Consider the following 27,458-nt stretch of genomic DNA (forward strand, 5'->3'; position numbering starts at 1 on the left):
TGTCATTGCCATGTGGTACTCTATTGTATATATAAACCACATCTTCTTGATCCACTCATCAGTTGATGGACATTTAGGCTCTTTCCATGATTTGGCTATTGTAGAAAGTGCCGCTATGAACATTGGGATACATGTGCCCCTGTGCATCAGCACTTCTGTATCCCCTGGGTAAATCCCTAGCAGTGCTATTGCTGGGTCATAGGGGAGTTCTACGGATAGTTTTTTGAGGAACCTCCACACTGTTTTCCAGAGCAGCTGTACCAGTTTACATTCCCACCAACAGTGTAGGAGGGTGCTCATCTCTCCACATCCTTGCCAGCATCTATAGTCTGTTGATTTGTTCATTTTAAGGTCTCTGACCAGTGTGAGGTGGTATCTCTGTGTGGTTTTGATTTGAATTTCCCTGATGATGAGTGACGCTGAGCATCGTTTCAAAAAAATACATATGCTTTAGATGAAAAGGAGAGGGAGAGCATGGGAAAAGAAAGTTGAGCATACTCTTCTTTAGTCTTCCTCTCCTACACCTCAAACTGAGGCCGGCATGATGAACACTGAGAGAAAGAATAAAGCAAATTAGTAACTGTTGTGCTTTCTTCTTCCCGGATATCGAAGGTCACCATGGAGCACTCCTCACCACTCCACCACCACCTTCTTTCCCTTAAGTTCATAAAACTCTTTTCTATATATTTCCTGACAGCAGCCAAATAGGGCCCATTTTCATCAGTAAGTGGCAGGTGACTGCATTGGTGACCAGGACAGGAGTTAATAAAGCCTCCCCAGTGATTTAGTGCGATTGTCAGGGGAATAGATGAAAAAGCCCCCTTGATTTAGTGTATGTCCTTCAAACTGCTGTTCATGAAATCATGTTAGAAGGTCGAAAATGACATTTTAGAAGGTCTAGAAACAGGCATTTTAGAAATGGAATATGATAAAATGTCATAGAAGATATCAGCAGGCATTGTACAGATCCTTGTCAAAAACTAAGGCTTAAGAAATGGCACAACTAGGGGCTCCTGGTGGCTCAGTCAGTTGAGTGGCCAGCTTCGGCTCAGGTTATGATTTCACGGTTCATGGGTTCGAACCCCGCGTCAGGCTCTGTGCTGACAGCTAGCTCAGAGCCTGGAGACTGCTTCAGATTCTGTGTCTCCCTCTCTCTGACCCTCCCCTGCTCGCGCTGTCTCTCTCTGTCTCTCAAAAATAAATAAAACACTAAAAAAGTATATTAAAAAAAAAGAAATGGTACAACTAGGTGCCATCAGTGGTGAGAGAGAGAAGGCAGGAAGGGACTGAATGAATCTACACATTGTTCTGGGGTGGAGTTGTCTTTATCTTTTGCTTACTGCTATTCTGATATTTGTAACACAAGGGCTCACAGTATATGGTTTGTTTTATGTTGATATAATTTGCAATTGGTTATAAAATGAAGGGGGCAGGGAAGTTTTTATCTCGCTTTCAGCAAAAGTGTAAATAAAGACTTTCAACTGAGTTTTGTTTGTAAACCTTTGGTAGCTAAGTTGATAGCGATTATGATTTATAATATGTTGTATTAGTGTTCTACTGTTACTTAATTTAGAGGCTTTAAAGAGCATAAATTTATGATTTTCCCGTTCTGTAGGTTAGGAGTCTGACATGGGTCTCACTGGGCTAAGATCAAGGTTTCAAAGGGGTTGCATTTCTTTCTGAAGGCTCTCCTTGCCTTTTCCAACTTCTAGAGGCTTCTAGAGTCCCACATTCCTTCACTCAAGAACCTCTTCATCTTCAAAGCCAACAATATTGAATTTCTTTGGCTGTTCTGCAATAGTCCTATCTCTTCTGACTCAAGTCTGGAAAAATTCAGCTCTTTTAATGACTTTGTATCATTCCTTTGGGTCCATCCAGAAAGCCCAAGATAATTTCTGCAACTCAAGATCCTACAAAATCTACGTCTTCCAATCTACAAAATCCATTTTGCTGTGTAAGGTAGCATATTCCTAGGTTCTGGGGGGTCACGATGCAGACTTCTTTGCGAGTCCATTTTTTGTCTATCACAGTTGTCTGTATTGGCTCGTGCTTCCCACATACTTTCCTGGTAAAATAAATTTATGTAAGGAAATTAGTTGATTTAAGGAAAACATAGTAGAAAATGTGCTTGGACGTGGCAAAAGTAGTGAATACACTTCCCCTGATAGTCAAGTCTCAGAAGAGACTACAGGCCAGAGAGACGGTAGACCCACTGAGAAGATTCCATATTGCTCCACCCCAACCAGCCAGCCCAGTCCAGGCTTCTCAGCCACATGGGTTCACTTTCCTCAGCCTGAAGGTGGGGATTGTGCTGGCCAGACAATCTCCAAAGGTCCTCCCAGCTCCGAATTTCTAATTCTATGTAAATGGCTATGTTATAAATTTAAATGTCAGATATACCATGAAATATATCTAAATATCATGTGCTATTCAAAAGATTAAAACACAGGTTCTCTTTTAAATGCTTATTTCCCCAAATTTAGTTAAGTCCAAAATGTCAGGCCTTGGCTGATTTTTTTTTTTTAATATTTATTTTTGAAGGAGAGAGAGACAGAACATGACCAGGGAAGGAAGCAGAGAGAGAGGGAGACACAGAATCTGAAGCAGGCTCCAGGCTCCGAGCTGTCAGCACAGAGCCTGATGCAGGGCTTGAACCCACAAGCTATGGGATCATGACCTGAGCCGAAGTTGGATGCTTAACCAACTGAGCCACCCAGGTGCCCCTTGGCTGATCATTTCAGTGATCGCTGTCATACTTGTGACAAATTGTCTTGCCAGAGTTTTTCTGTTTGGGGGCTGTTTGTTTTTAATAAATACTACTTCAAACTGGTGCATGCTTGTTATCCGTTGCACATGTCAAACAATTGTGGATTCTTTTATGACATTTCCTGAAGTTAGTCAAATAGGGAGTATTAGGTAGAAGATGGACAGTTGGTGGAAGAAATCTCCCAAATTAGGTAGACATATAAAAGGATTGGTGATTCCAAGTGCCTGGGTGGCTCAATCAGTTAAGCATCCAACTTTGGCCCAAGTCATGATCTCACGGTTTATAGGTTCAAGTTCTGCATTGGACTCTACGCTGACAGTGCAGAGCCTACTTGGGATTCTCTCTCTGTCTCCCTCTCTCACTTGCTTTTTCTCTTTCTCTCAAAATAAATAAATAAACTTTAAAAAATATATTTTTAAAAAGGATTGATGATTCTTCAAGGGCACACATATTAAAGACATTTAACTTAAGGAGATACCTATACTACTCTTGAGATAATAAGTTGTTTCACTTCTAGTAATTCTTGATGACTTTGTTCTTTTAATTAAAACAACATACTAAAGAGGTATTTAGTCCTTTCTCTGCTAAGAAAAACTTCAAGCTCAATATTGCATTCCCTAAAATAAAATCATTTTGGTCCTGAAATGCAGTTTTACAAAACTGTGATAGTCTGTGTTCTTTGATTATCTCATAAGTAACAGTTTCATATCAGCTCACCTTCCTCCTCCCCCCTCCCACCTTTCATTTTGTGCCAATCACAGGTGGACACACAATATCACCCCACAGCACAAGATAAATAAGCTTGGAAGGTTTCCTAGCAACATATTGTTCTGGGAACCTGCTCTGTTTCCCTGAACAAGATGAAGCCAAACATCCTAGAATCTCAGCCAGATGGACAAGGATGAGCTTATTGAGGGTGTTTAATGCATTTTTTTTAAAATTCACATTGAAATGAACCCCTTAACATAATTAGCAAGGTAGACTTTTAAAAGGATACTTTTTTTACATGAATAAAAAAATTCTGTAGCACTTTGAATTTAAGTAAGATGGTTTTAGGAGAAAGTTTCTTAGACGCACGCTTGCAAGGTGTAATCCAGCCGTTGGTGAGTGGACCCAACACTTCTGCACAGGACTGCTGTTCAGTGTCAGAAATCCGGAAATACTTCCGAGCTTGTGGGTAAATGGCTGCAGGAGGAAGCAGCCTCCTCTCAGAACTCACGCCTCCCCTTGAGCCTGCTCTGGGGCTGCTGGAAACACCTGTCCTTCCCTGAAGCTCTGAGACCTTCTTCCCGTTCACCTTGACTCCAGGCCTACCAGTGCTGGAGATTCACCGCTTCATTTTAAGAGGCTGGTTCTGGGTTTCAGAGTGTATGATGAATACATACAGGGGAAAGAAAACTAGAGAAAATGGACGCTCCCTGTTCGAGTCCAAAAAAAAATAATGTTGCTGCTGCTGTTTTGTTGGCGCACAACCATGTCTGTTTTTCTAGTGTCCCTGTCTTTGGCACTCTGATTGGTCACAGTGGACTGTTGAAGGTCTCTGGAGATATAGTAAGACAAAATCATGACACTATTCAGCAGCGGTTTTGCAATTCAGTGACACCCTGAAAAGTGTCCTTGCATTTTTCTTGACTGGGGAGACACTCCTCCATTAGCCAGGTGCATATTGTCATCGTGCGGCTGTTGAAGGATAACCCACTGTCCCAAGTTTGGACTGAGTTTGCGCAGCTTCCCAGTTGTAAGCAGCAGGTAGTTCCAGTATTTCAGCGTGCTCCCAGATGGAACAGAAGAAGTAGAATAAGAGGGGCATGACACATGACGTCTTTGCTTTGTAATTAACAAATTCTCTGGTAGATTCTCACACACTTATTACATGTTTTCTAAATACCATATTTGTTAAAATTTTTTTTAGTTTATTTTTGAGAAGAGAGAGTGTGTGTGTGAGCAGGGGAGGGTCAGAGAGAGAGAGGGAGACACAGAATCTGAAGACAGGCTGGCTTCTGAGCCAGCTGTCAGCACAGAGCCTGAACCCACCAACCGTGAGATCATGACCTGGGCCGAAGCCGAACTCACAGCTGACTGGGCCACCCAGGTGCCCCTAAATACCATATTTTGAACTCAACAAGAAACCATCTGTTGAGAGAGTGTCATATGGGCCAATGTCTTAGGTAGGAATCGTGACACAGTTTTTGTGACAGTGACTTAGGTGGGCATCACGATGGTTTCTGAGGAACAGCAACGCATACCCTTGCCTTCAAGTCCCCAAGAATCTAGCAAAATAACACATTTTTATCTTTATAAAATTAGGTTAACTTTTTTTCATCTCAAGTCACTTTTTGAGATTTAAACATTGTGGAGCGCCTGGGTAGCTCAGTCGGTTGAGCGTCCGACTTTGGCTCAGGTCATGATCTCATGGTTTGTGGGTTCGAGCCCCATGCCGGGCTCTGTGCTGACTGCTCGGAGCCTGGAGCCTGCTTAGGATTCTGTATCTCCCTCTCTCTCTGACCTCCCCTGCTCATGCTGTCTCTCTCTCTCTCTCTCTCTCTCTCTCTCTCTCTCTCTCAAAAATAAATAAAACATTAAAAAAATTTTTAATAAATAAAAAAGACTTGAACATTGAATAAAGATTTGATGTTGAAAGGAATTCTAAAATTTTGATTGTCCAAGGAAAGCCTAAAAGTAGACTTACTGTTATATGGAACATAAGAAATTATAATACATTAATTTTATTGACTACTTTTAAAAAATGATTAGAAAAGTATCCAGGAACCCCTCAATATTTTAGATACTTTGCCTGTGTTACAGCGTTTAATTCCTCTGACAGACATTTGAAAGGAAGAATTTGTTTGCCTGCCATATTACAGATAACTAAATTCAGGCTCAGAGAGGTTAAATACCTATTTGCCAAGAGGTTTCATAGCTAATAAAAAATAAAAATAGTACGCATTCAGTCCTTAGTCCATCTAGTGCCAAATTCTGTGACCTTTATTATGTTATGTTTATTTGTTTATTTTTAGAATTTGAAAATTCCAGTAAACAGTAGACTACTGTCTTTTAAAGATGACACAATTTTAGCAAGAAATAGATGAGTCGTTTAGATGATTTTCTGTTATCTCATACAGCACAATAATTCTGTTATTTCTTGGGAGTTTTCAGTGACAAACTTTAGAATCTTCTTTCTTGCTGGGATGGTATATTGACTATTTAAATGTGTTTTTGTTGCTCAGTGTTTTATTTTTATAAGTTAATTTTCATTTTCAGCCTGGTAGAAGGCAATGAATGAATTTTACTTAAAAGTATTTCGGGTTAATAGCACGGTTAAATACGTTTTCAAGAAAAGTTAGAATATAACAATATTGCAGAACAGAAGTGGACAGACTATAGCCCTTGTTTGTAAATAAAGTGTTGTTGGAACATAGCCACTCTGACTTACATGTTACTTATGGCAGCTTTTTGTGCAGTTAACAACAGAGTGGAGCAGCTGTGACCTAGACTATGAGGCCCAGCAGACCAAAAATATACTATCTGGACCTTTACAGAAAGTTTGCAGATTCTTGCTCTAGAATCTAGACTTCTTGCCCCTCTATTTTGAGTTGGGTGTGCTCCATTAGAATGCCAGAGACTTATGTGGGAAACACATCAGAAAATGTTTTCCTAAGGAATCTTCCCCTTGTCTAATGTGCTTTTTCTATAATCCCTGTAGGTACCAACCAAGAAACTGAAGAAATATGAGAAAGAATATCAGACAATGCGAGAGAGTCAGCTGCAGCAGGAAGATCCAATGGATAGATACAAGGTACGGGAGACGCGGGTCACCCAGCAGAGCGAAGTGCCTTCTGCACCCTAACGTAGCGGTAGTTTGGCCCGTTCAGTGTCCTCGGCTCCTTGCTTGACTTAGATGCTCTCTGACCATGATAAATGTCCAAGTGTGTTTTCATTTCAGGACACCCTTGAGTAGCCCACCATAATATTTCTTTTCTTTCAGTTTGTATATTTGTAGGTAACTCCACCTGTTGCATTTATACTGGGAGTCTTCATAAGAAGCTGAGAGAGAGGGAAAGAGAAAGAGAGAAAGTTGCTCTCAACTACTTTCAAAAAAGGAAAATGGCAAAGTACTGTTTTAGCTGTGCATGCTCACATCCACAAAGACTTATAGAAGGTGAACTCTTCCAAGACTCGCACAAGAAGGTTTCAGACTTTCCTCTGTCTGTAGCAAATGTTAAAAATACAAACTCATTTGGAAGGAAAAATAAAACCCACAAAGGTTATGGAACACAGTAATGGTGTTTGTTGCAACATTTATTTCCACAAATTTATGAGAAACAGTGACATTTCACTATAGTATGCAGCTTCAGAATCAAAGGGATTTCAATTTAATATCTTAGTTAACTGTAGTGACTTTTTATTTTTTTAATTAGACCATTCACAGAGATAGATCTCTTCAGTGGTAATTAGCAACACAATTCCCATGATGCAGTGGTGGGGAAACGCTCATTTTGAACCTAGTTTTTCCAACTTAAATATTATTGTCTCTTGACCATGTTTTAATTCCTCAGATTCCTACAGAGGCTTCATGGCGCCCTTCCTCTTCATGTCAGTACACGAGGATTAGAGAATATTGTATTTTCACACTGAGCACCACCAATGCCAAAATACCCTACCAAAAAAAGTACTGGGGTCACACCATTAATTATATCATCCACCGCAGGATGACGTCTGCCTCTAACTCTAGTTGCCTTTATGTGGTCAGAGACACATGGGTGGCTGTAGTCACAGAACATCTTGTGCCTGTTGCTGAACTGAACAGCATGGGAGGCTTGGAGAGGGGCGTGGCCACAGGAGTATGTGGATTTTGTAGTCAGACCTGAGATCAAATCCTCGCTTTCAAAAAAAACAAAACTCAGCATAGGAGTTGGAATCCATATTAGAGGTTTCGGTACCTATCCTCTTACTTAGCAGCTTGGGCTAGTTAGTGAACTTCCTCCTCTGTAAAACGTGGCTTAGGCATTTCCTTGTATGACTTGTAAAGATGAGGGATGTTGTGTGTCAAGACCTAGCACATAGTTGGTGTTCAATAAATGGTTGTTACTAGCCTTACTAAGCCAACTGCCTCCAATTACCCAGGTATTACTAGAGTAATATCCACCCTTATGTGGGTCTGTTCTGCCAGTCCCCTGCTTACCTTCTTCACATTTCTCCCAAGTAGTAGCTAACTCATAATCTGACGTCAGTGTGTTTCTCTCCTTGTTTCTCAAACTGGCCATGGAAGTGATAAGATCCCCCATACTGCTTTGGTAGATAACTGTTAACCCTTAAGGTGCTCACAGAATAAAGTTTGCACCTAATTTCCACCACCACCACCATCACCCCTCGATAAAACCAGTTTTCACCTAGCTCATGGAGCATGCTGCTTTAGAAAGTCTGGAAGCAGTAATTTTAAAATATTCTTCAGGATCCAAAACAAATCCCTCCTACTGATTGTATTCTTCTAATTTTCTTAGTTTCCATCAAATAAAATTTGGGGAAAATGCTTTAAAATAGAAGAGAGGAAAATGAAAGACTAAAGTTATATATTTAAAATTCCTCTGGGGCTGAACTTGGTTTTGCTTCTTTAATCCTTTTTGTGTCAGAATAGATATGTACAAGAAGTACTGGGCGTATTATGTTTAAAAAGTACTTACCACACATGAAGACTGTCAATGAGTGCCAGTTTTACTGAGGGACCAAAGTGAAATTAAACTTTCTGTTTTTGTTTTGAAAACAGATACTACTTTTAACTTTGAGTGTTATGGCCTCTTCTATTCACACTCAGCAGATACCCTCTATAGCTATTTGTTTCGTATTATTGTAATAGCTTATCAACACATCTAACTAATACTTCTATCCCCCTTTAATAATGTCTAAACATTTATATTGACGATATACTTGGTAAAGTTATAGTCCTCAAATTATAACTACATTTGCAAGGTGACAGTCGACAACATAGTTTCTAATCATTAACAGATTTGGTCTTTTAGATAGGCAGTTAAGAAGCTAATTATAGGGGCCCCTGGGTGGCTCAGTCATTTAAGCATATGACTTGGGCTCAGGTCATGATCTCGTGGTCTGTGAGTTCAAGTTCCATGTCGGGCTCTGTGCTGACAACTCAGAGCCTTGAGCCTGCTTCAGATTCTGTGTCTCCCTCTCTCTCTCTGCCCCTCACTCACTCATGCTCTATTTTTCTCTGTCTCTCACAAATAAATAAACATTTAAAAAAGTTATTAAAAAAATATTTAAAAAAAGAAAGAAGTTGGGGCGCCTGGGTGGCTCAGTCGGTTGAGCGTCAGACTTTAGCTCGGGTCATGATCTCACAGTTCGCAGGTTTGAGCCCCATGTCAAGCTCTGTGCTGATAGCTCAGAGCCTGGAGCCTGTCTTCGGATTCTGTATCTTCCTCTCTCTCTGACCTCCCCTGCTCGTGCTGTCTCTCTCTCTCTCAAAAATAAATAAAACATTAAAAAAAAATTTTAATTAAAATTAAAAAATTTAAAAAAAGAAGCTAATTATAATTACCTGAAAGTAGAAAAGTGTTCTAGGAAATACCATTTAGCATCTTCTAACTTTAATCCTGTCAAGATCTATCTCCCCAGCATGAGGACTTTATATATTCATAGATCTTGGACTGGGAACCTAGTATTGTATAAATTCTTAAGAATAACTTAGGAATAATAAAAAAAAAAAAAAGAAGAACTTAGGAGTATAGTTTATGGACATTAAGTTAGACCTTGTACCTATCAGGTAGGTACCCAGTAAGATCAATACTGCTTAAAATGCCACGTCTACCCCTAGCTCACTCTGTGACAAGGGAGTTAGGAAAGTCCTGTCAATTTAATTATTTATTTATTTTATTGTTATTTATTTTTGAGAGAGACAGAGCACCGCAGGGGAGGGGCAGAGAGAGAGGGAGACGCAGAATCCGAAGACAGGCTCCAGTCTCTGAGCTGTCAGCACAGAGCCTGACGTGGGGCCCAAACCCACAAACTGTGAGATCGTGACCTGAACTGAATGAAGTCAGACGCTCAACCAACTGAGCCACCCAGGCGCCCCTGTTTCTATTCTTTTTAAAGACCAGAAATGTCATGCATACAGTAGCAGATTCTGAGAGATTTTTCAGCTTGATGCTGTTTCCCTTGCAAACAAAAAGGCTCTTGCATGGAAGCCAGAGACAGGATTAAAGCCTCAGCAATGCAGAGGTAGCCCTCAGCAGTCACATTCTGGCTGCATCCAAATACGTGTTGTGCATCTATTTTTATGTCATATGCAGATATCTACATGTTAAAGGTATGTCACCAAACACACCTGACTCTAACACTTAAATCTCAAACACAAAGAGAGATGAATTTTGTTGGTACAAGTTTAAATTTTAGAACCCTAAACACAAAAATGTTCTGGAATTAGGTAGAGGTGATGGTCGTACAGCTTTGTGAATATCCTAAAACCACTGAATTGTACATTTTAAAAATATGAATTTTTGCATGTGAATTATATCTCAAAAAAAAGTCCCTAAGTAAAATGTTTCAAGAGGATTGGCATCCAGCCCACCATCTTCTTTTCATAAATCCCAAGTCACACCAGAAGTGCCTATACAGAAACCATACTTGGGGGACAGAGACCTTCCTGTCACATTTGGAGCTAATTAATGACTATAAGTCATATATGTACTCATATTTATAGGGGAAAGTGGGTGGAACATTCATTTTTCGTATGTAAATATATATATGAACCCTGACATAAACATATAAATATGTCTACACAGTGGGCTACCTGTTGTTGGCTTCAGTTTGCATTGGAAACTCAGCTGTATAATGACTTCCTCCGGTATTTGGTGTCCTCTCCCTGCTTACCTTCATGACTAAAGTCCAAGGCACAGAAAAGAAACTTTATTGGAAGAAGAATATAGAGCATTTATTCTAAGCCTCTTTTATTGCCCTTCTTAAGAGGACCCGGCCAAATTTGTGTGGTAGTATTTGTCTGCTCTGGTTTGTAAATTAATTTATTTCAAATGAAGTGAAATTCAGACTGAAGGCTTGTCCATAGAAACGCATCACCTACATTTTCATTTTCATACAAGTCCCCAGAAGACAAACAAATATGTATAGCTGCTTTAGTATATTTTAAAATTTAGTAGCCAAGCCCCTAATAAGTAGTTAGTGACTCCAGGATTTATAATACTAATTTCTGTTTTAAGGAGATGAATTGTTTCCGTTTAGGGAATGTTAGTTTACTAATTTTGTAATCTATGGACAGCACCTTTTAGAGAAGAGAACTTCAGCCTTCATCTACCTCTGGAAGATGTGATGCTTGTCTTGTTTAATTAAAGAACTACCTACACAAATGTGGGTTAAGCTTTAAAAAGCACAGCTAATTAATTAAATTCAGCGAGTCTCCCAAAGCATAATGATTACATTATCACCTGTTCAAGATGAGCAATTCCTAGAAAGAATCAGGAATGTTCAAACTCTCTTGAGTTGGGACACAGAGTATTATATGTCATTTCTAATTGAAGTATCTTAGCCATGTTTAGTATAATTAAATTTAGAATGTTTCATTTCTTTTATGAGGTTAGAAATAGTAATTCTCTTATCAAAGTGTAACTGAAACAGGAAGAAAATAATTCCTCTAAGAAGAAGAAGGTTCTCTTGCACATACTAGTTTTTGTAGATCAGTTGTCCCTGCATGTAATTTAAAATGAAGCCATCTAATTATACTTGACAAAAACAATACAAAAATGTTGCGTAAAGCTTAAGCGTACTTGTATTATTTGCCACCCTTCCATAGCTAATGAAATAACAGACAAGTTCTCACTTTTGTTTTTAACTTGTCAAGTGAAAGAAGTTTACCCTGGTGGGGTAAGATGGCATTCCTTTGTCTTGCTGTGTTGGGCCTTGCCTACCCAGGAAGTCAAGCTAAGTGAATCCATCTTTAAAAAGTGTTTTTCTACCAATGAAAATAAACAGATTTTATTTTTTAGTTTTCCTCCTTAAAGATACTGTCATTGGCTTTTGGAAATATTTTGATTATGAAACAATGTGCTTTTAATGAATTGTAATAGTCAAGATCATGGTTTCTATCTGCCTGTGACAGATAGATAACTTTGTGATAAAATTCAGAAGGCTACTACTCTTTTTGAGTGGATAATCCGATGAGCTCATTGTCGTAAGAAGGTGGAAATTGCGAGCCTAAGTCCTACTGAGGATTCTAGAACAAATTGGCTAAGAAGGAAAAGGTGCTTTCTGATGATGCCTCTTTGCTGATTGAGTTATACTTGAGGGAAGTAAAAATGTTATGCATATTAAGAATTTCTATGTGTGCTTATTGATGATCTTCACAATTAATTCTCCAAATATTCAATTTTTAGTGAGTTTTGCTTCCTGTTAAAGTAGTAGTACTGAGAAGATGGTGTTACACTAACATGTTTTGATATTCTCGATAACCTGTTTGCTTTTTTTAAATTTGATTTGTATGCTAGAACAGGGATCTGCATACGATGGCCTGTGGGACAAGTTGGCCCACTGCCTGTTTTTGTAAATAAAGTTTTACTGGAACACAGCCACACCCATTGTTGATTAATCATGGCCTAGGACTGCTGTTGCATGACAGTGGCAGAGTTGGAGTAGTCTTAACAAAGACTGTGTGGCCTGCAAATCCTACAATGCTTAGTGTCTGGCCCTTAATATGAAAAGTTCATTGACCCCTGTGCTAGAGTATAATCTAAGACTGTTTTTTAAATGCTCGGAGAACTGCAGTCTGGTTTGCCAACTGCCAGTTAGTTATTACTGACAAGATTTTGTTTTTAGTTTGACATTTAAATTTTAAAAAATTTCTACCAGAAAGATAAAATTGGATATGTTGGGTAAAGGAAGAGCATAAAATGATTTCAAATATCCAGATTTTCTCTCTCAAATCTTCATCTGCAGACAACGTAGGCATTTAAACATTTCATCTGTAGGCATTTGTCTTTGAATGTCAAAAAACTGTTTGCTGAAATCTGATGATGATAATTATCAACTCTTGAAAGAATTACCCAAAGGAAAATATGTGAGAGTTGAGTGTGTTGTTGCTAATAAAACTGTACTGGATCTTTTAGGAAAACATTTCCGCCTGACCCTTAAATGTCTCTAAAAACATGTGCCAAGAATTCATTATAGAAGCAGACGACACACCCAAAATACTGAGCTGGAGTTTATGAAGCTGCCTCTTTCCCCGTCATTTTTTCCTGTAAGGCTTAGTTTATTTTCTTCTGAATGCCAGTTCACAGTTCTCTGGTTTCTCATGGAATAAGTGACGTTCCCCATCCCTCCCACTGCCTCACCCACCACCCAGCCCCCAAGACGCAGAAGAGAGCTAGAAGCGCTCCCCTCCCCGGGGATGTCATTCTGTTGCCCGAAGATGAACTGTTTTGCAAGGCTTCTGACCTTGTCATAGAAGGAAGTTCCTCCCACCAGCTTTAATAACAGTCTAAACAACTCCCACCGGAGTCGCTAATAGTTCCGCGGACAGCGTTTCCATCAGCACTGAACTACAGACGGCAGCGTGGGGAGGGAGGAGCTTAACGTGTATCTGCCTTCCTGAGTTGAGACTTGCCCACTGGCTGCCTCAAGTACGTTTTCTTCCAGCGAATGTTTGCAGTCCTAGAGAGAACTTGGAGTAAATGTCCCTGTAAAGAAAAACAAAAATATCAAAACAGCATTGACAAGTGTCTGCTTTTTTTATTGCCATCTCGTAAATGTATCAGTAGGTGTGCAGTTTCATTGGATATTCTGTTTTTTTTTTTTCAATTGTCTTTGTACCTATGATTGAAAACGGTAGTTGGTCTATGACTTTTGAGGAGGTAAGTTTTGTTTTTTTTTTTTAATATGTGTGTGTCTGTGATACCGGCGTCTGTCTGTCTGAAAAATGCAGTATCCTCCTCCCAGAAGTTACTAAGCAAACTTTCCCAGCTGTTCAGCTCCCATGCCAGGGAGGGAGAGGGCACTAAGGAGTGCTGTCCTTTTGTTCGGGTGGCATCAGGTGTGTGAGATGGAGGACGTTCCGAATCGCGCAGTGTGAGTGCTCTGGGCTCCGTAAGCAGCGTTGCCTGCAGGCCTCTCGGAGCGGGGAGGGCAGCGCTCTGCCTGTGGTGTTGCCAGGCTTGGAACCGCTGGGCACCCCTGGGCACATCTGCCGGTGCGAACCGGGGCTCGCGGCCGCCCCCGCGCTGCCGGGCTGACTCCTGGGCGCCCTCGGGTGGGCCGCCCTCGCTGACCTCTCACAGTGAACCCAGCCCATCCAGACGGAACTTTCCGCTCAGTTCTAGCAGCAAGGCGACCTTTCCCCTGCATCTGTCAGTTCCGGGAAAAACAGTTTTGGGGTCTCGGGAAAGGGCTGCAAAAGGCAGCCAAGTAAGAGAGTAGACTGCCCCCGGTTTGGTGGGGGAGCTGGGCCCGGCCCTGGCAGGGCCCCTCTGCCTGGGCGGGGACGGTGGGGACGGTGCCTCTGTGGTGCAGGGAGGACTTTGGAGGACGATACTGCATTTTCAGCCCCACGGCTTGCTTACCCACGTGTCTGTGAGTGCAGTTGGGCATCACTTTCCCACTGTGCTGCTTGCTGTGTGCACACCTCCGACTGGAGCTTCTGCTAAAGGCGAGCCTTAGGGGCCCTCAGACACTCAGGGTTCCTCCCAAATCTCCCCCCACCGCCCTGTCCACCCTCTCTGCCCCCAGGCCGCGTGCCACGGGCCTGGTAATGGGAACATTCTAGCTGAGCTCCTGGCTCTTTCTTAGATAACATCACCCATCAGGCCTTTACCTCGGAGCAGCAGTGATGGAGGCACCTGCTGCATCTTTAAAATACTTGGAACAAAGTGCTCTTCCCTGTGCAGCTTTGCCTGCAGGTTCCTTTCACTCCCCCCGCCCCTGAAGCATCTGTCACTGCCACCTGAAAAACGTGGCTGCCACGTTGTCACTGGTGCTCAGTGACTGTGACATAAGTAAGAGTTGAGCGGACTCTATAGTTTGGAGTCCTGTAAGTACGATTTCAGTAGGATTCGGACGCCTCATTTAGGAAGGTGTCACAGTAGCGTGACCGTGGTTTTTCCAGGGATCGGTCAAAGAAAAAACTCAGTCTGCTTTGTGAACTATGCTGTGAAGAAAAGGGGCTGGGTATTGCTGTTCATTCCTGGCGAGGAGGAATATATATATATATATATATATACACACACACACATATGTACATATATATGTATATATTCCTAAGTTTTCGACAAATATGCATGTTGGTTCCACAAAAAGGAGTGATATTTAGACATATCAGGGTAAAAAACTAACTCTGGCGTCGGCTAGAATTTGGATTGCTTCAGCAAAAGATTGAAAGATTGAGCTGTAGATCCCGTGATATATATGTTAGTGTCTCCTTTTGTTATACTTCCTGTGGAGGTTAGACAGACAGAATGTGTTGAGTGCTATGTGTCCCTACAACTGCGTACTCTGTCTTTGAAGGAATGTCCTGGGAAGGGGTTCCTGCCAAGGCCATGCTTTGGGGAGGTTACGTTACATCTCGGTCAAAAACGAAGATCCAGTATGGTTCCCGGTAGAATATGAGCTTCTAACAGGAGCATGCTTTTAAAAACTTCTCATTTGGGCATTTTATCTTTTCCAATGGAATTCAAATTCTGAATGGATTTTGATTTTTTTAAACAACATTTTAAACACCTGTATCATGTATGCAGTGTAGAAAGCTTAAACGTTGTAAAGTACAAAGACAACATAAAAATAAATCCACTACCTACAATTAATAATGTTATTTATGTTGTTATGAAAATGAGATTTTCTAGTCTTTTTTATTTCTATAAGGTGGTTTACCTTTCTTTTATCGTTATTTTCCGCTTAATTTTAACACTGCATGGAATTCTATTATGAATTTATTTAAAAATATTTAAGAGATTTTGGACTGTTTTTATTTTCTTCCTTAGATGTCTTTTTCAGAAATGTTTTGGTGGGGCGCCTGGGTGGCTCAGTCAGTTGAGCATTTAACTCTTGATTTTGGCTCAGGTCATGATCTCAAGGTTGAGTTCAAGCTTTGAGTTGGGCCCTGCACTGGCAGCGTGGAGCCTGTGTGGGATTCTCTCTCCCTCGCTCTCTGTCCTCCCCTCCCCTGCCCCTCTCAAAATAAATAAAAAACATTAAAAAAATGTTTTGGCATTCCCCAGCTCTCCGAGCCTTCCTTTTCCAAGAGAGAAGACAGAAATAGACCCTGTGGGCTGGTTCTCATCAACAGGTTCATCCTTCGGCCTCCCGGCGGCCCTGCTAGGGGGGACCCTCTACCCGCATGAAAGCCTTGGGCTCTGCCCTCCCCATCAGTTTCTTAGTCCTTCTTTAAAAAACAAAAAGAAAAACAGCAAGTAGGCTCTCTTTTTCCCATGTCACCAACCCCGCGTTGTTCAATAGAAAACGAAAGTCACTCCACCGCACACACCACTGTGACACACTTGTCTTCCAGGGCATAGACGTGTCTTCTGGCCACGGCACTGCTTTGTCTAGGTTTCTGCCACCATTGCAGAAAACACCGTTAGGAGTGTAAATCTGAAAAACAGGAAGTCTCATCACATTGAAGTCTTTCCTGTCAGCTCTCTGAATCTCCTGTAACTGCTAACAGTAGCAAAAAATAAAAATAAAAAATACTTTTGATACTTTGGAGTGGAAGATAGTAAATTGCTATTCTGAAAATGGACATGAACGTACACAGTTCATCAGTGACCTGTGAAAGGGAGAGCTTTCTTCTTAAGAATGTGACTTGGGCCTTTCATCATATAACTTTGTTTCAGATTTTTCCTGGGAGTTCAAGAGAAAAAAAAAAAAACAGCTCAGTGATTTCTTTTACCCAGAACCTCTTAATCTGCAGTTTTAAAAAATACTCAGACATTTAGAGACATTGTCATAAGGACTGTTGCTTTTTACTAATACCAAAATTGGTGTTCAGAAAGGTATTTTTACCCTAGGAATGGACATGTCTGCTAATACCAAAGTCTCTAACCTCTGTATCCTGATTCTTGATTAATGTTCTTAAATATATTCCACGAATTTGAACTCTGATATCGGAAAAACAATGTGAAGAAATGTCTAGTCATTTCCCCTCATTTCACCCCTTCTGTGTGTGCTGTTTCCCTTGAGGTCAAGGGCAGGATTTGTGCACGTTTCAGAAGGGCCTGTGTCTGCGTTCTAGGTCTAGATGAAAGCGTCACTGGACTGGGGAGATGTTGGGAGATTTTGCCTTTTGTGGCACATGTTTTATAAGGAAGCCTTTTCTAATGACACCTGGAAGGGACAGTTGCAAGTGTCACTGGGTAGAGAGGCGCACCTGCACCGCTAGCTTCACTCACTGTCCCAGATGGCAGCCCTGCCTCCCTGTGCCACTCGCGCCTTCTCCTTTCTTCACCTTTAGAGGTTCACGTTGTTGTCGCTGCTTGTTTCCCCCCCAGTCCCCTTGGTCTCTGTTCGTACGTCCAGGCGCTAATGCCCACCTCTGGCTGTCGCTCTTTCCCTGCAGAGGGAGAACCGGAGACTCCAGGAGGCCAGCATGAGGCTGGAGCAAGAGAACGATGACCTTGCCCATGAACTGGTCACCAGCAAAATCGCTCTGCGGAATGACCTGGATCAGGTAAAACTTGCCGTTCCCTGGGTTGAACTCACACCACCACAGCTTTCTCAAGGGTGAGGACCGGGCTGTTCTCACTGAAGTCCCGCCTGGGCTCACAATGCACTTGACACCGAGGTGGCTGCCTGTTAGATGAAGGGGCGGGAGGGGGCGGCTTGCACTGACTGGAGAGGGCAGAAGAATGAACAGTTTGGGTTATTTCCAAACAGCATGTGTGACGTATTTTTTGTAACTCTCAACTTCCCTGATGTCTCTTCTCTTCATCGGTACTTTTTCTAAGCCAACGGCTGCCGGCATAATTGCCTAGAGATGTGTCAGGAAGAGTACACGGATGCCCTTCTAACATTGGGAGGCACTTTTTGATGGAACAAAAAGAATTCTCCACAATAAATGTGAAGATTTTATGTGGAGTATGTACATTAAGGTGTATGTGTTGTTGGCAGGTGTTCTAGTGGCCAAAGGCCAAGGTCACCTGGGTGTGAATCCTGGCATCACTGTTCACTAACCCGGCGACCCTGGGTGGTTCTGACCCTGCCTATGGGTATGAATAAGGCAGAGCACTTGAGCAGTGTGCGCTCCAAAAACGTTAGCTGTTGCTAGGAAGACCTTAAATCGTTCTTCCCTGGGTCTTTCCACCAGTACCGATAGCTTTTAGGACTCCCTGTTTTCCACTACTAGTGTTTTCAAAGATAGTTGGCAAGATAAAAGGAGTCTTGTGCGGATTTAAAATTATCCCTCTTTTCTGACTTAAAAAGTGAATCTTTCTCACAAATGGCACCAGGGTCCGAAAATTTGAGCCTTATGCTGTTGAACCTGTAAAAAAAAAAAGAAAAAAAAAAAAGAGGCATTACTTGTGCTCTAACTGCTCACTGACAACATTTAAAATACGAACCCAATAACCTAAAGATGATTAAATGTTTGAAATAGAAGGAATTTGTTAAGGGTTTAAAAGTGGAGTGTGCCTCGACGCCTCGTTTCCATACGAATTCTGCAGTTGCTAGTTTCAGCCATAGTAAGATGGGCCAGAAGACGACTATTAAGGAAAATAGTGCTAAAGGGGGGAAGAGGAGCCTGACGGAATCTGAAAATAAAACGGAAACCGTGCTGTGTGGAACACAGGGTGTAGAAGGTAGAAAAGCAGCCTGGTGGCGAGGCAGGGCGGCCCCTTTAACCACCAAACCATTCAGCCAGGCTGTGGGGAAGTTCCTAGAGGTGGTGTGAAAAATGTGTGACTAGGAGAGTCAGAACCAAAGAAGACAGAGGCCCTCCGTTCCGTCAGGCTGTCACCAGCCTTGACCTCAGTTGGTACATATTTGTACTAATGAGACTAAGCTGGCGTGGCAGTATTAGGATGAAATTCTTGTTTCATATGAGCTCTCCTAATGGCCTGACTCACATCTGATTCTGTCATTTTGAATCTTGTATCCATCCATAGTTTTCTTACGATGGGTAACTAAATGAAAAAGCGTTCTAAGCAATTGGACTTGATGGGGATGCGGTGAAATTCTCTAGAGAGAGTTGTACATTGAAAACTGTGCTGATACTATCTATCCAGCCCTTAAATTATTTTAATCTTACATTTAATAAATGAGGAAAATGACATAGGCACTCTGACTTGGGAAATCATCCTAACAAAAATAGAGACCTGGTCAAAAATAATGTGTATAAGATTGTTGACTACTGTATTACTTGGAAGAATAAAAAGTAGAAATATGTATATGATCAGTAGAAGGGGAGAGTGAAAATATATCTGTAAAAGGTCTTTTTGGGATTGTTCTTAAAAGCAATGGGGAGATAATGTTATAATAATTTTTTGTAAATCCGTACATTCATCCATATATAATGCTTGCATGTAAATAGCAAGGGATCTGGCTGGCATAGGCTGGTCATGGTAGGAAAGGAAGCCGAAATCTACTTCAAAAGGGAAAGGCCTACAAGGAAATACATCAAAATTAGTACTAGATATCTCTGGGTGATAAGAGTAAATAAATCTAACTTGGGGTGCCTGAGTGGCTCTATCAGTTAGGCATCCAACTTCAGCTCAGGTTGTGATCTCACAGTTTGTGAGTTCAAGCCTCGCATCTGGCTCAGTGCAGAGCCCGCTTTGGATCCTCTGTACCCCTCCCTCTCTCTCTCTCTGCCCCTCCCTCACTCGGCCTCACACTCTCTCAAAAATAAGTAAACATTTTTAAAAAAGTAAATTTAATTTTTACATTCTTCTTTATACATTTATTTTTTCACTTATTTTATCTTTTTAAAAATTTTTTTTTAATTTTTTATTTTATTTTTGATACAGAGAGAGACAGAGCATGAGAGGGGGAGGGGCAGAGAGAGAAGGAGACCCAGAACTGGAAGCAGGCTCCAGGCTCTGAGCTAGCTGTCAGCACAGAGCCCGACGTGGGGCTCGAACCCACGAACATGAGATCTGACTTGAGCCGAAGTCGGAGGATTAACCGACTGAGCCACCCAGGCGCCCCACTTATTTTATCTTTTATAAGACCTTAAATACTTAGCCAACCTTGGTTAAGTAATAGTATGCACTATACCTTTAAACATTTTTTAATGTTTATTTATTTATTTTGAGAGAAAGAGATGGACCACAAGCAGGAGAGGGGCAGAAAGAGAGGGAGACAAAGGATCTGAAGCAGGCTCCAGGTTCTGAACTGTCAGCACAGAGCCTGATGCGGGACTTGAACTCAGAAACCACGAGATCATGACCTGAGCTGAAGTTGGAGGCTTAACTGACTGAGCCACCCAGGCACCCCTATACCTTTTTAATAATCAGAAAAAAGATATTACTTAAAAAATATTGTACCACCTAGAAAGCCATTTTGTGGATCAGTCCAGAAAGACTGCTACATGGGTACTCCTGAAATCATTGATTTTTGAGCACCTGGGGAGATGGCTCATGTAGATACTCGATTCTAGTCTCTGAAGAAAAGATTCTTTCATTTTTTCCTCTTTCTTTTATCTCCTCCCTTTATAAGGTCTTATAAATAAGACCTGGCCCTTGCATGTTGAAACTTATTACCTAAGTGAAAGAATGAAAAAAGTGCTATTTCTTGGGTATCTCCTAACGTCTAATTTTGCAGTTTCTGCTGAGCGGGGGTTTATTTGCCTATCACAAAGCTGTCTGTGCAGGTTAGGTGCCCCGCCCCACAGCCAGCCCGTCCCTCCACCCTCTTTGCCCTGTACTTTTCCCTTCCCACTTTTATCAAAATCCAATCTTTTCATTAAAATAGAAAACTTTGGCAAACATTAAACAATCACGAAAGCAGACTGAATTCAAAGCAATATGTAAAGCAAACAAGCACTAATTCGGTAATGAGGTGCTCTTTAAAAATAAATTAGTCCTTACCCTTATCATTTTAGTGCCGGCTTCGGGCATCCTGGGCACCAAAGGCTCTTGGTTTTTCTCTCTGACACAGCCTTCTGTTTTGACAACTTGCCCTCCATCAGATGCTTGAAATATGGACTCGTCAGCAATTTAACAGTGTAAAAAAGATACATCTCCATTGCAATTTCTGCTGCTACCTGCCTTCAAGCCCTTCCTGTCGTTTCTTGTTCCCAAAGAACAAACAGAAGAGACACAGCCAGTACTTTCCCACTGAAGACCATGCCTAGTCTTTCTAACCATCTAACCTTCTAACTTGCTTCTAACACAGCAAGTTCTGTGTTCGACCGAAGCTCCATGAGTGACAGAGTTTTTTGTTTTGTTTTTAATTGAACAAGTGGCATGGCTAACTCTCTGAGAAATCAGGTCTGAAAGCTCCTCATCCCTCATATGAGAGCTGAACCTTTTGATGAGGTTATTGGTGGACTTGTGATTAAATCACAAACGGTGGTGCTTTTTCCTCTCATATGTAGGTTGTAGAAGCCTCATGTAGCACTTAGAAGTCCCCACATCAGTAAGGCATTATAAGATGTTGGTAAGTGACTAGAAGATTTATCATGACAATGATCTTAACAAATTATGGTGAAGGCTTTACAGTTTGAGTTCAAAGATAGAATTTGAGTATCTATCTGTTTAGTATTAGGTTCCTAGAGATTCATTTAACATTGAAGATAACTTCTACTGTAAGTGAGGTGTAGAAGTTAGGCTGTACAGAGACTCAGAAGATTACTTTTAGAATGAGAACCAAGTTTTTTCGGATCTGGTCCCATCCTGATAAGCAGCAGAATCTCTCTGACTTTACTATTTAACATAGAGGAGAGACTCTGGTTGAAGCTTCCTGGAAAATTCTGGCACTCCTCTCACAGGGGACCCACAGCAATTTCTGCAGATGTTGGAAACATTCCTTTCATGTTTCAAAACTATAAAATATAAAAATCTAGGTACGATGTACAATTTAAGAAGCTTTAATGTCCAGATAGCATTGACGATTCAGAATTTACAAAAGGCTAAAAATTGGGGGTGAATCTCTTTAAGAAACAGAACTTAGAATAACATTCACTTTAGAGTGTCGTGGTGGTGTGTATTATAAAAGGAATATTCTCTTCACCAAATGGAAATCGCTGGGGCTACCGGGAGAGGACCTTTCTTTAGTAGGAGGGCTCTTGCTCAGATATTCTGGGGTAGAACTTGAGCCAGTGGGCTGAAGTTACAGGGAGCTAGATTTGGTTAGGTTTTTAAGGACACTGAAATGGTCTGCGTAGCTGTCCTGGATTTGCTGCTCTGTGGCCCTCCGTCAGAGACGTTGGGAGGCGCTCCCAGCTTTGACTACAGTCATCTGGCTGGCTGCCCTAGAATTTGCTGTTTTGAATTTCTATAATCTACATGAGGCCTCTTATAATTTATGAAGACTTAACTTTGTAGCATATATTTTGCCCACCTCTAATTTTAGGATGTTCTTCCGCTGGGTAGATTTCCCCTGTAAAATCCAATGTTATCAGAACAAATTTTAAAGTCCTTAAAAGGGATTTTTTTTTTCACCTCAACTACCAAATAGATGCAAATTATCTGAACACAGAACTGTAAGCATTGGAATATGGGGACATCAGGAACCATAAGCTAGAACAGAGAAGCTGGAACTCAGGACCCAGCAGACCGTGCTGGCCTGGCCATCTGGATGTGTGGGCGGTACGGTGAAACCAGGCCACCCGGCCAGTTTTTACGATTTCTTGGAGAATGTTTTGCTGTTGTCAGCCAGGGATAGCTTCTCAAATCTGCCTTTCCTCTGCGTCTGCAGTTTTCTCTACTGAACTCATCCTATGGCCCTCCGCCACCTCCACTCCACACGGTACTTGGCCTAGGCAGTGACTTGGAGAGCCACATCCATTCACTCCCCGAACACTTCTGGAGCACCTCCTCTGCCTGGTGCTGGCCTCGGTGCTGGGGAAATAGCCAGGAGCGAAAGAGACCTGGTCCTGCCTCCCCGGGCTGAAAGTCTAGCGGGCAGTACAAATACATCATACATGCAGTTTGTCAGTACAGATTGTTCTGTCAAGGAAAACGGCAGATTTGAGCAGAGGAACTAATTTAGTTGGGGTGAGAAGCTGACTGAGATGCGGGAAGCTGGCTGAGTGGGGCAGGGCTCAGGCCTTGCTTCTCTGCAGATGTGAACTTGGAGCTGAGACTCGAGGGGGAGGGTCTAGAGTATGCAGCAGGCACCTGTTAACTAACTTAAATCACGCACAGTGCTTTCCTGGTTAACCGGACTCTGTATCCAAGTTAAGACCAGAGTATTCTCTCTGAGCTTTGCTTGGCCATTCTAGAAACATGGTCTTTTCTGTTTGCATTCCTGGTCCATACTTCAGTTTTCCTCCTGGCTATCTCTGTCACGGGTTTTTGGTCTTCATTTCTCTTTGCTGTCCTGTGGGAGTGGCCTCGTGAGCTGTTTTACCTCTGCTAGTCTTTGAATTTTCTCACCTAACTGTAGTCTTTGGATCAGCCGTCTCTTCTCTGAGTCTACCACCACCCCAACCCCCTTGCACTAACAGCTAGAAGCTTCCATATGAGGCTCCACCCCTACATCCAGTCTGTCTACAGTCTCAGAGTGACTGCTGTTGTGACATCTAAAAATGTGCAAGAAGCGTTTAGAAAGAGCGTGGACTTTGATGCCATTCAACTCTGAATTCACACCATGGCCCTGAGAGTAGATGTCTGCCCCAGTCAGGTTATTCAGTCTCTGCAGATTTCCCTGTCACTATATACAAAATAATTCTTGTTGCGAGGATCAGAGATGGCGTGTGCCATGTGCCTGCTATCTCGTTCAGTGAAAGCAGCCACTCCCGGGTGAGCTAGGAGGGCAGAAATGGCTTTTGGTAGTGATGCAACAGTCCTAACTAGAGATTAGGTTTGGAGGGTGCATCCACACGCTTCCTGCACCTTCTTTACCATTGTGATGTGCTCTGATTTGCAGGCAGAGGACAAGGCGGATGTGTTGAATAAGGAGCTCCTCCTGACCAAACAGAGGCTGGTGGAGGCTGAGGAAGAGAAGAGGAAGCAAGAGGAAGAGACGGCCCAGGTAAAGGGCAGAGGTGGGCTTTCTCTTTACACAGGTGGATCGGCATGCACAGTCAATGAGTACCATAAGCAAGAAGTGAAATTAAACCTGTTCTAAGTCAAGGGCCACGTCCAAGCAGCACATGTGAGTAGCATGGGTCTCGATGTTTCTCTTGAAAGGCGTTAGAAGAGGAGGCACCGTTTCTACCCTCGAACAGCTTTGCGGAATCTGCCTTGACTCAGATGTCTAGCAAGAGTGTTAAGTTTTCTCTAAGTTTAGTAACTGGAATTGTGATCCAAGAGCTTTGACAAATCCGCAGAGTTTGTGTTGTATCTCCAGGGTAATTGACTTCAGCAGCAGTTTAGGAGGATTATGAAGCGGAAAGCCCACAGAGATCTCTGCTGGGAGCTGCCTCAGTGAGTCAGCTTGTGTTTCCTGACTCATGCCATAGAAGGAGTGCCAGCGAACGTTCCTGGCGGGGCTTGCAACCCCGACTCCTGGGGCAGCAGAAAAGGCAGCCCTTTGGGAACCAGCCTTGTTGTCAGCGTCCTCCAGTCTTTGTAGGAGTTGCGAGGCCGGTCAGCTGCAAGACGCCACCGTTCCAGATGAGTGACAGGAGGGGCCTCTCTCCCCAAAGCGTTGAGGTTCCCGGGTTCCCTAAGAAAAAGAGGGCTGCCTCACCCATGTCCTCCATCTGTCAGTCCCAGCCAGGCAGGATTAACTCGTTTGTTTTAATGAGTTTCATGCCAACACATCGATAATACTAAATATAAAACAGGACACCGAGCATTTCAAAGACCTGCATCCAAGCAGAAAAAGATCCACTTAAGTTACTGATGAATGGATGCATCCTATAGCACCTTCCCGGGTTTATAAAAATTGTTACATAATTTTTTAAAAAATGATGAAATGACTCTTAGCCTTTAGCATGGACCAATATTTTTTACCCACTCAAAAATTTTCAGGAGTGGATTATCCAGTTTGAACTAGGCCTTTGATGGGTTTTGTGTTTTTCTTTACCGCTGCCTCTTTGGGGCCCAATTCAGCACTTTAGGTAAAGAATGAAGCTATTGGCAAAGAAATTAGTTTATTTTTTTTAAGTTTATTTATTTATTTTGAGAGAGAGAGAGTGGGAGGGACAGAGAAAGAGAGAGAGAGAGAGAGAGAATTCCAAGCTGGCTCCACATTGTCAGCATGTAGCCCAGTGCAGGGCTTGAACTCATAAACTCTGAGATCGTGACCCGAGCCAAGATCAAGAGTTGGACGCTTAACCAACTGAGCCACCCAGGCCCCCCTGAAAATTAATTAGTTTAATCCATGCATCTTCCCTCCCTTTGTGTGGGTGTGTGGGTGTGCGTGTGCACACACGTGTGCACGTGCCTGTGTATTTGTATGTGTGCCTATCTCCTGTGTTACTCATCATGGTGTCTTTGTGAGCTAGTGACTATGCTCTTCATTTGTCAGATAAGGAAACCATAGTTTAGAGAAATTATGTGATATTTGCTCCAAGCCTCTTAGCTTTCTATGTCTGTCCTGAAGTCAGTGGGGCCTTATTTTGGGAGGGGAGAGGATGTGATTAAATTATGTAAGACAGAGAACAGAGACGAATACCAACAACTGAGTTTGAACCAATATAACCCACAAATTGCTTTTAGAATTTAAGAACATAGCAAATATGAAGAAATTCGGAAAGTATCTAATGATAAGGAGTCCAATTATAAATCGCAGTTGTGTGCAAATTAGCAAATACAGAGCACACCCCATTCATGATTGGAAGGCTGCAAAATAGAATTTATCCATTTATTCTGGTTATGCACTTAAAGATTAACCAGAGTGTTTTGTGTCTGGTTGTGTGGTCAGCACCTTGGAAGAACTGAACCCTTCCTTATCTGGTGGCACCCGTGCTTTCTCACCGCCTCCTTCCCAACACCGTGAATCCTGGAGTTGCGGGTCTACAAAACTAAGTGTGGTTTTCAATTTAGCGCCCCTAGTGGAGCATTTCTGTGACTGTAACAAGTACATATTATACTACATATTCTGTGTCCTGCTAGCTCCTTTTGCAGTCGCTGTTCAGTCCCTGAACCTTGTGACCTCAAGACCTCTTCCCTTCCTCCAACTTTCTCTGACTCAGTCTCAAAAGCTTCCCATAGCCACCTTCAGAGAGCCAACAGCAGTGAGAGGAGGGGGCTGTGAATGGAAAGGCCCAGAATGCCTCTTCAGTAATTTATTACCTAGCAGTAGGAGTTCGCGCATCGTTGCCTTGATGTTTTGTTTTAGACTCTTCATAAGAATAAAGATAGCTTTGGAAGGGACACTTATTTAACAACATATTTATGAAGTAAGTGCTAAGCATAAGCAGCTTTATGATGGGGTGGCTCATATGTCTTACACATTCAGGAAAGAAAGATTCCTCATCTCCAGACATGATTGGGCTTCTCGAATGCTCGAGAAATAGCTTCAGTGAGGAGAACTTACCTAGTTGTAGTTGTTAACATTGGCATTGACTGAATCGGGCTGACCTGAATATAGATGTTTGTGGAAATCGATCAGGATTTTGAATCCTGATGCTTCCCCCTCCCCCTCTCTCCAGCTAAAAGAAGTCTTCCGGAAACAGCTGGAGAAGGCGGAGTATGAGATAAAGAAGACCACCGCCATCATCGCCGAGTATAAGCAGGTATTGTGCGACTGTGGCTCGTGTTGCTGGAAAGTGATTATTTTTATGGATTTCTTTGGGGAAGAAAGCATTTTTGTTTTTAGAGTTTCCGGATCAGTGACGGTGTACATTCGTTTCGCTGGGTGGCTTACTTTCTCCCCTGAGACAGACAGTGAGCGGACACACTGACACTGTGGGAGGCGTAACCGAACAGTCTGTCGGCTGTTGACAGTGTTTGGTAGATTCCGAGGAACAGGAAACTGGATTATTACCACTGGGGTCTTATCTCTGCCCTGCTCAGAAGATGATTTCAAATAGACCTTACCAGTGACATTTGCCTCTTTGCAAAGGACTAAAGTTTAGTGATTCTTTGTCCCACATGGCTCTGTGGCCTTAGCTAACCGTGGCCAATGCTAGCAGGAGACCTTCTGTTGGGAACCCTTGATCTCTTAATGGAGGGCGTGCTCTCCTTGAGATGCTTCTGGTCCCATCACCAGAATGCTTCCAGAAAGCTCTCTTGCCAGCTTGCATTGTATCATCTTGTGCCTCTGCTCATGCTGGCCCATGGCTAGGACTCTGCATTGCCGAGAAACCCATGACTGGACCGCTGAAGTTCCAGTGTCCAGAATTAATCAAGGCACCCTATGCCACCTCCTTATCTTAAGAATCTCTCTGGGGTCTCTTGCCTCATATAGGAGTTGAAAGTCTGGTTCTTACTCTTTTTTTAACATGCGTTTTTCTACTTAGAAATGAAATTTCTGTTCCTCACGGAAAACTGAGAAAATGTAGAAAAGCACAGAGAAACCCTCCGTCCCTTAACCTTGCCAACTAGAAATCATCAGTACAACATACCGAATATGCATTGTTGCTATGTAAATAAAAAAGTCAATCACATCATCCGTGCTAATTTTGGCAACTAGTTCC

The 27,458-nt window shown here is 42.2% G+C and overlaps 1 protein-coding gene and 1 long non-coding RNA gene across 17 annotated transcripts in view; one reads left to right on the plus strand and one right to left on the minus strand.

The window, feature by feature from the left end:
• RABGAP1L (RAB GTPase activating protein 1 like) overlaps nt 1-27,458 on the plus strand; it is a 719,423-nt gene that overhangs the window by 679,867 nt on the left and 12,098 nt on the right. For 14 of the 16 annotated variants that reach the window (XM_029935097.1, XM_029935100.1, XM_029935099.1 and 11 more), the window contains 4 exons: nt 6,471-6,563; nt 17,328-17,438; nt 23,798-23,902; nt 26,472-26,555. In XM_029935097.1, the coding sequence (XP_029790957.1) occupies nt 6,471-6,563; nt 17,328-17,438; nt 23,798-23,902; nt 26,472-26,555 (393 nt within the window). Of the gene's footprint in view, nt 1-6,470; nt 6,564-6,752; nt 7,049-9,847; nt 13,636-17,327; nt 17,439-23,797; nt 23,903-26,471; nt 26,556-27,458 lie in introns of those variants that run through there. The other 2 variants (XM_029935114.1, XM_029935101.1) reach the window with 2 other exon arrangements.
• On the minus strand, nt 15,948-21,174 carry LOC115288096. The gene is made up of 3 exons (XR_003906806.1): nt 20,794-21,174; nt 17,302-18,248; nt 15,948-16,363 (listed from the first exon to the last, which is right to left on the minus strand). It is a non-coding gene; the product is annotated as an uncharacterized LOC115288096 (long non-coding RNA).

The sequence above is a fragment of the Suricata suricatta genome, chromosome 3 (assembly GCF_006229205.1).
Source record: "Suricata suricatta isolate VVHF042 chromosome 3, meerkat_22Aug2017_6uvM2_HiC, whole genome shotgun sequence".
NCBI classification, from domain to species: domain Eukaryota; kingdom Metazoa; phylum Chordata; class Mammalia; order Carnivora; family Herpestidae; genus Suricata; species Suricata suricatta.